This window comes from Mobula birostris, chromosome 6 (genome assembly GCF_030028105.1).
Source record: "Mobula birostris isolate sMobBir1 chromosome 6, sMobBir1.hap1, whole genome shotgun sequence".
NCBI lineage: Eukaryota > Metazoa > Chordata > Chondrichthyes > Myliobatiformes > Myliobatidae > Mobula > Mobula birostris.
This window is the reverse complement of record NC_092375.1, coordinates 121,001,509-121,010,745: the sequence shown is the minus strand read 5'-3', so window position 1 is coordinate 121,010,745 and position 9,237 is coordinate 121,001,509. Positions and strand designations below refer to the sequence as shown.

At 48.6% G+C, this 9,237-nt stretch overlaps 1 protein-coding gene across 1 annotated transcript in view; it reads right to left on the bottom strand.

Moving 5' to 3' along the window:
• Positions 1-9,237, bottom strand: part of LOC140198719 (insulin-like growth factor 2 mRNA-binding protein 2) — a 198,764-nt gene that overhangs the window by 18,330 nt on the left and 171,197 nt on the right. Inside the window, exon 12 of the mRNA XM_072259735.1 lies at positions 2,500-2,700. Coding sequence (XP_072115836.1) covers positions 2,500-2,700 — 201 coding nt within the window. The remainder of the gene's footprint in view (positions 1-2,499; positions 2,701-9,237) is intronic.

The window sequence follows — 9,237 nt, the reverse complement described above, 5'->3', positions numbered from 1 at the left end:
CAAGTAAACAAATCCCTTCTGTCCGCACGTGATCAATACCCCTGCATCGTTTCCTACCCATCACCCCGCTATAATGGGGGCTTCTCCTCCCTCATGCTCTGTAATTCACAGGCCTTGTAAACGCCCCTACGTATTTGCCTCCACTACACCCCTGGAAGTGCACCCTAGGCTTCAACCGCTCTGTGCAATAAAAACCTGCCCCCACACATCTCCTTCGATCTTATCCCATCTCACCTGAAACGCACGCCCTCTGGTATTAGACATTTTCAACATGCGACCAAGATACAAAGCCCTGTCTAAGCCTCTCATACTTTCACAGATCTCCTCCGGTCCTCCCCCCTTAGCCCTCCAGCTGCTGCCAGAAAAATAACCCGCCTCTCCTTATACCATAGGCCCTCTCATTCTGCTAAGCCTCCTCTGCGCCCTCTCCAAAGCTTTGCGCGTGCTCCATGTGTAGAATCAGGCAGCCAGAGTTGAATGCTCCAGATGTGGCCGAACCAGTTTGATAAAGCTGACTCTCACCTCCAACTAATAAAGGCAAGCAAGCCATAGGCCTTCTTCTGCTACTCTCTCAAATTGTTGAGGTTCTTTCAGACACCCCAAGATCTCTCTGTATACCAACTCTGTTAATGATGCTGCCATTATCTGTGCACTGCTCCTTTCTTAAAGTGCAACAAACACCAAGTTTCAGTGTTCAGGTAGCTAATTCCCACAGTTGTCTTACGTTCTTATGTCTTCAGTTTGGTCAGAAGGGTGAGGAGCGTGCAATGCTGAAAAGGGTACAGAGAGAGAGAGAGGGGAATAGGAGGAATATGTAAATAGCTTGTTGATAGTTGTAGTTTAAAAACGCCGGAGATTCTAGACACAGGAAGTCATGGTGCATCTGCAGACAGCAGTGGTCTGGCCACTAATGGAGTATTGGCCCCAGAATGGTTAGGCCCCAACCGGATTGTTGGGCTTACCGGTTTGACTCTAACTAGACGCAAGGCTTCCCAGCGTGCGGCCACAGACCCCTTGCTTAAGGGTATTGGTTCATGGCGTAAAAAAGACTGGGAACCCTTGAACTAGAGTGGCTGGCCCAGTTGTGGGCAGCCTACTTCAGGAAAGATGTGGAGGCTTTGGAGGGCCACCAAAGAGACTTATTAGTATGAACTCTGAAACTTGGTGTTGCACTTTAAGAAACACTTCCCTACAAGCCATCTGATGGTTACGAACACCCAATTTACAGACAGCCCTACGTGTGAACTAACTGCCATGATATCATTAAATTCTAATGTCTGAATCCACACTCCCCCCAGTGTTTCATAATTGCCATTCTTATCAGTCCTATGTGCACTCATGCCCATCCTGTGGAGGATTGGTCACCATACTGAGCTTTGTGCATTTTCTTGTTTCTGGCCCAAAAATCGGCTCATGGACGCCTGCAAAGACAAACCCTGCTGGTGTCTCAGGGATGGTCTGTGTTGTAATTTCCTGTCAGACAGACAACTTTCTGGCGGTGCTACAGATCCTCCTACTCCATGGCCTTAAGTCTGGGCCACGTAAGGCGCAAAAGTGTGGAGTGAAGGTGAACAACACTGCTAGTCCTGAAGTCATTACAGGCCTGAGTGGTCCATGACGACCAGGATTCCCCATCTAAGCCAGTCACATTTGCCCATGTTTGGCCCATAGCCTTCTAAACTTTTCCAGTCCACGCACCCTTTTAAATGTCGTAACTCTCGTGTCCCAACCACACCCTCTGGCAGCTTGTTCCATATCAAAGTGAAGAAATTGCCCCGCAGGCCCTATTAACCCTTTCCCTTCTCACCATAAACCTTTCCCTTCTCACCGTAAACCTATGTTCTCTGGTTCCCGATTCCCCAACCCTGGGAAAAAGACCGAGTGCATTCAGTCCCCTCATGGTTTTAGGTTCATAGGGACGGTTTTGGGGACAGGATCTACAAGTCCACTGGGGATGTCGAAGGGCCAAACTGTGAGCCCAGCCTGTCCTGGGATTGGAGGTCTGTGTGCATGTGAGAGGGGAACAGGGTTTGTTGCTTGCTGTGTTCTCCTGCGTGTTTTTCTGCCGATACTGTGTTGGCTCCAGTACGTATGGCAACACTTGGAGCTGCCCCAGCACACCCTCATGTGTGTTGGCAGATTATGCAACGATGCATTTCATTGTCTGTTTCAATGCGTATATGGCAAATAAATGTAATCCTTCCAATCTTAATTTTAGACCATAAGACACAGGAGCAGAATTAGTCCATTGCCTCATCAAGACTGCGCCGCATGAAAATTCCTGTCCCTTTGCACTCTGATTTGTAAACTTTCTCCCTGTTTAGAAAGTAGTCAATTCCTTTATTCCTTTTTGCAAAGTGCAGGACCATACACTTCTCTGCGCGATATTCCACCTGTCACTTTTTTGCCCATTCTCCTAATCTGTCTAAATGCTTCTGCAGCCCCTTGCTTGCTCAACTCCACCTGCCTGTCTAAGTTATCTTTGTATCATCTGCGGACTTGACCACCAAAGCCATCAAAACCTGGCTCTAAGGGCTGGCGGCTAGTTCTCAGCCACAGACAGAACCAGGTGAAGGGCCTTACCTTGATCGAGGCACCAGCGAACCTGGAGAGCTGCTTGATTTGCTGTCCCTTCTTCCCGATGATGGCTCCCACTGCCTGGGTGGGGATGAAGAGGTGCACCACCTCCTGCTCAGAGGTCTGCGGGGAAGGAGGCCACGGGTCAGTCTGGTGCAGGGAAACGCAGACACCCCCGCTCCCCCCGATCAATGGGGCAGCAGGTGACACCCTGGGCCGCTGAGGGAAGGCTGAAGGGAGGGAGGGTCCCAGTGAAGGACAACATGAGTAGAGGGGAGAGTGGCCACCACGGTTGGAGGCCGCAGCACACGGGTGAACACCAACCTTGCAGCTGCAGGAACCAGCAATGCATTCACTAACACAGCTGTGCTGCACTGCAGACTTGCAACTGACGCAGGAGGTCATCCTGGGCTATTCAACAGCAACCACTGCACAACACCCTCCCACCCTGCCCCCCATGGCTGCAGTAGGAGCTGGTTGGATCAAGTGCAGCGGGGGGGGGGAGGGGGAGGTGGGGTGCATCATGTCCTCAGGTCGAGCAGTTGGTGACTGCAGCCCGTATGGGACAGGGACACTGGGGGTGAGCCAGTCGAGGGAGGCTGACCTCCTGCCCATGTCTATGCTTTCCGCCCGCATCCCAAACGTGGGGCATTGGACCAGCTGTCCGCCAGAACGCACCTGGCTTGTGGGGGGTGGGGAGGGTTGGAATCTGGGAGTTGATGGTCATGCAGTGAGAACAAAGTGAGATTCGCATGGGAAGGGGCGTAAATGGGTGCCAGGTGCAAGGGCCTGGCCTGCTGCTGTATCGCGAGGTGACAGTGGGGACAGAGGAACTTCGGCAGGGATGCTGCACTGCTGCCTGGCGTTTGGGTTACAGGAACTGTGACTGTGATCGTCGGGGCAGCAGCTGAGAAACAGAACCAACCCAGGCCAGTCCTAGGCCCCATTGGGAAGACCCTCCCACCTCCTTGACCAAGAGCAGAGGCGGTGTTGGGGGTTCGTGTGGGATTCTGAACCACAGCCACCCCATAGTACCCCGTGTCCTACGGCTTCCGCCGCCTGTGCCCTGATGGGGGACACCACAGCTTGTGTGAGGCACCGTACTCCTCGTACACTGCGCCTCCACTTACAAAGCAGCCTGCAACCTGAGGCAGAAGGCCCGTTGCAGCTGTTTAAAAAACGCTGGCTAGACCACACGTGAGTACTGTGTAGAATCCTGGTCGCCCCCATTACAGGGAGGACGCAGAGGCTTTGGAGAGGGCGCAGAAGAGGTTTACCAGGGTGCTCCCTGGATTAGGGGACATGAGCTGCAAGACAAGGTTGTACAAATCTGGAGCACTGAAGGCCGAGGAGAGGCCTGACACAAGTTTATAACATTATGAGAGACACCGATAGCGTAGACAGCTAGAACCTTTCTCTCAGGATGAAATGTCTAACCACAGAGGACATGTGTTTAAGATAGGGTGGGGTTAATTTCAAAGATGTTCTGGACAAGTTTTTATCTTTACACAGAGTGGTGGGTGCCTAGGGGTGGAGGGGGGGGTGCAGATACGGTCGAGGCCCTCGTGGGGGCAGATACGGCAGAGGCCTCGTGGGGGCAGATACGGCAGAGGCCTCGTGGGGGCAGATACGGCGGAGGCCTCGTGGCGGCAGATATGGCGGAGGCCTCGGGGGGGCAGATACAGTAGAGGCCTCGTGGGGGCAGATACAGTAGAGGCCTCGTGGGGGTAGATACGGTGGAGTCCTCGTGGGGGCAGATACAGTAGCTTAGTGGAGCAGATACGGTAGAGGCTTCAAGAGGTTATTACATAGACACATGAATATGCAGAGAATGGAGAAATTTTAATCACATGCAGGCAGAGGGACTAGGGTATCATTAGTTTAATTAGTTTGTCATAACATGGTGAGCCAAAGACCCTGCTCCTGTGCCGTAGTCTTCAATTGGGGTAACAGTGATGGGCCTCTGGGAAGGAGAGGTGACACAAGAAATGAGGGAAGGGCATAGATCACTGCCCTGCACTCTGACAGTACCTTCACACAACCAAGGAGGAAGCTATCTGCTGAGATACCCTCTCAGGTATACAGAGGGAGATCTCCCTGTGATCAGCTCTCCCTTCCCCCAGTGCCGGACTCAATCACCACCTACATTCAATACAGCATACAGAATCAAGAGAGTCCATGATCACCCGGTCCTGACGGGAGAACCAATGATACAGCAAAACATTGGGCAGTTCTCTCCACACCGATTGCCCATGACACCCACACGTGCCTAGCGAGAACAGCACAGACTGTCACCTTGGCAACCAGAGCTGTCAGCATCACTCAGAGGACAGGAACCATCACCATAGACCACTAGCATTACTGCTTGGGAACACATTACTGTAGGGACCAGAGCTGTGCCAACAGCATCACTGTCACCATGGGAACCTGAGGGGACCATCACCATGGATACCAGACCCATCACCATCACTGAGGGTAATGTCGTCATAGGGATTGTCGTCATCACTGTCAGCACCACCATTAACTGTGGGACTGTCACTATGGGGCCCAGAGCAGATACCATCACCATGGGGACACGGGTCTTTACCATGGGGTCCGGAGCAGATACCATCACCATGGAGGCCAGAGCAGATACCATCACCATGGGGACAAGTGTGTTCAGCATGGTGACCAGAGCAGATACCATTACCATGGGGACAAATGTGTTCCCCATGGTGACCAGTAGAGATACCATCACCATAGGGACACGGGTCTTCTTCATGGTGACCAGAGCAAATACCATCACCATGGGGACAAATGTCTTCACCATGGGGCCCAGAGCAGATACCATTACCATGGGGACAACTGTGTTTCCCATGGTGACCAGAAGAGATACCATCACCATAGGGACACGAGTCTTCACCATGGTGACCAGAGCAGATACCATCACCATGGGGACCAGAGGCACCACCAACTCCAAGGGACTGTAACTATGGAGACTAGGGCTGACACCCTCACCATCCACATGCCTCCCTACAATGGATATTGTGTAATGGGAAAGGATTAATAAACAACATTGATATGGGTGAACGGCAATTGAAGGGGATTGAATTCTTACCTAGACTGAGAGTGAGAGATTCAATTCCAAGGAAAGGCTCCCAGTTCCTAACTAACTACAACCATGTCTGCCATAGATTGGAGAAAGTTATTTCACTTAGCGACCCCCTCCCCCTCGACATTCCCTCCCTATTTCACTGGTTCACAGTAAATAGGGAATAACAGGCATTCCACAGCTAGGCTTTGCATGAATGAAAACCATGGATTGTGACAGGGTTAGCACTGGAACCAAGGACGGGAAACACTACAAAGCCCAAAGACAGTGTCGACCCTGAGCATTGGCTATAGTTACAAACAAGGCTGACAGCAAAGAGAGGGGAAAATACATAACAAGGGTGAGCTTGCAGAGATAATTAAAACTGAACAGTTAAACTGTAAAATATAAAAGCAACAAAAAAGTGAATAGAGAAAGATTACTAAAGACACCTACACAGTAGGTTCCTCATGGTCAGAAAACAGAGAACTTTATAAGGAGCAACGAAAAGATAATGCACTATAGTTAGGTCACAGTTGATGTATTGATGCAGTTCTGGGCACTGAAATATAGGAAGGATGTGAAAGCTATGGTGAGGGTGCAAAAGAGGCTCACTAGGATCCTACCTGGCTTGGAGAGTATTATTTTTATAAAGAAAGGTTGGACAAGGTTGAAATAAAACAGAAAATTCTGGCAATAGTCAGCAGCTCAGGCAGCATTTTCTGGGAAGAGAAACAAGAGTAAAGGTTTCAGGCTGGAAATGCTTTGTCACAACCGAAATGGAGACAAAGTGAAAGAGCTGGTAAGGCTGCAGGGAGGTGGGCAGGGAGCTTGCTTCTGATAGGGTGAAACTGGGGTGACCCCGGGATTAAGCTGTAAACAAGGTTACCTGGTCAATGAGTGAATGGAGGGAGCTAGAGAAAACATAGATAAAACCTTAACAAAAGAACATGGGAGTTGCAAAAAGTAGAGTGAGAGGACAAGGTCCCTAGTGAACAAACTTTGTTTCAGTGCAAGGAGTACAAGGTTAAGGCAGATGAATGTCAGAATCAGGTTTAATATCACTTTCATATGTCATGAAAACTGCTGTTTTGTGGCAGCAGTACAGCACAAACATAGTAATAAAAACTATCAATTACAATAAATATGAAACATATACATGCGCAGCATACACATATATACTGTATAATGTGAAATAAGTAGTGCACAAAGAGAGCACAGATATAGTGAGGTAGTATACATGGGTTCATTGGCAAGGCTCAGGACATGAGAGAGGTTGCAGATTTAGTCAGAAAGGATAAGTAAGCACGTGTAGAGTTTAGGAAGCCAGTATTGGACACGGCCTGTGAAGAATATAAAGCAGGCAGGTAATAAGTAAGCACGTGTAGAGTTTAGGAAGCCAGTATTGGACACGACCTGTGAAGAATATAAAGCAGGCAGGTAATAAGTAAGCACGTGTAGTTTAGGAAGCCAGTATTGGACACGACCTGTGAAGAATATAAAGCAGGCAGGTAATAAGCTAAGAAAGAATCAGAAAGGCTTAAAGGGGCTTGAGCTGTCCTTGCTGAGGAGGATAAGAGAGAATTCCGAGACATTTTATACATAAATTTAAAACTACGGAGCGGGTAAGACTACTCAAGGACAAAGGAGGGAGTCAGAGGAAGCGGGCAAAGTACTCTGTTCCCATTAGTTCTGGTCGCCTAATTGTAGGAAGGATGTGGAAGCTTTAAAGAAGGTGCAGAGATTTACCAGGATGCTGCCTGGATTAGAGAACGTGGCTTATGAAGATAGCTTGTTTAACTTAAGAGCTTTCTTCTTTGAAGAGAACGGGGACGAAAAGTGAACGAACAGAGGTATACAAGAGGCACAGATTGAGTGGATAGACAGGAACATTTTCCCAGGACAGAAATGGCCAATACCGGGGCATTTTATTTCTAAGGTGATTGTAGGAAAGTGTGGTGGGAGTGGGGGGATGAGTGTCAGAGGTATGCTCTTTACACAGAGAGTGTTGGGTGTGTGGAACACCCTGCCAGGGGTGGTGCTAGAAGCAGATACATTAGGGATATTTAAGAAATTCTTCGATGGGCACATGGATGACAGAAAACTGGAGAGCTATGTAGGTGGGGAAGGGTTAGATTGATCTTAGAGTAGGTTAATAGGTCATCACAACATCATGGGCTGGAGGACCTGTACTGTGCTGTAGTGTTCTACGTTCTACTAAATGAACACTTCACACCAGTATTCACCATGGAGGACATGAGGTGGGGGGCTGTGAGACTGGGGAGGGGCACGTAAGTAAGGAACAGGTAGAGGTGAGTCTCTTGAAGAAAAGGACAGGTCCCCAGGGCCTGACGGGGCACTCTCCAGGTTACTAAGAGAGGCAAGAGAGATTGATGCATTTTGACGTAGCACTTCGTGTCTCTCCCCCCACTGTCAAAGCCACAGGTGAGGTCTCAGAGGACTGGAGAGCAGCCAGTATTGTTCCCTGGTTTAAGGGCAACAAGGATAATCCAGGAAATTATAGGTCAGCCTTATTTCAGTGGTATGGAAATTATTGGAGAAGGTTCTTATGATTGACTCACACCTGGAAAAGCATGGACTTATTAAGGGACTACTAGCACGGCTTTGTGTGAGGCAGGTCGCGTCTTTTGAACTTGACTGAATTTTTTTTTTGAGGAGATGACAAAGATGATTGGTAAGGGTAGGGCAATAAATGCTGTCTACATGAATTGTAGTATAGCTTTCAACAAAACTCTCTCATGGTCGGTTGTTCTGGAAGATGGGACCCGTGGAGACTTGGTAGACTGGATTCAAATTAGCCTTCGAGGACAGAAGATGGAAGGTAGAAGTGGAGAGCTTTCATTTTGACCAGAAGTGAGAGCAGTATCTGCAGAATCTCTTGTGCGTGTTGCTGGAAATATGATAGTGGTACTCCACAGGGATCAGCACTGGGACCTCCGTTGTTTGTGATACATATGCGCAAGTGATTTGGACAAAATTTATTAGTATGCTTGCAGAATTTTCTCAGCACAGAAATGTTAAATACTAGGGGGCACAGTTTTAAGGTGAGAAGGAGAAAGCTTAAAGATTTGCAAGGCTAAAAGACTTTGGTTTTTTTAATATATATATATATATATATATATAAACATGGTAGTAAGTGCCTAGAAAGTTTTGCTAGGAGAAGAGTGGAAACAGTCATAGTTATAATAGTTAGGAGGAATTCATGCAGCTCATGAATAGGCAGGGAATGGATGGAGCTAGACCACGATGAGCAGGCCGATGGGGTTAGCTTAATTAGGCATCATGGTTAGCACAGAAATGGTGGGCCAAAGGGCCTGTGCTGGACCTTTCTATGTTTCTATTTCTAGGCTCATTCAGCTTCTCTCTTTGCAAAGGAGGATATACAAATCAAATCTCCAGGAAATCTTGGAAAGCACAGGGTACAGTGAGAAAGTAACTGAATTAAATTAGTTTTAGTGGGGAAATGGTTCTCGGGAAACTTTAAAGAGATAAAAGGCAGCTAAATCCCCAGCCTGACGGCCAGTGTCCCTGTATGATCGCTACAGGTCATTTCAAAATGACTGTAGGTG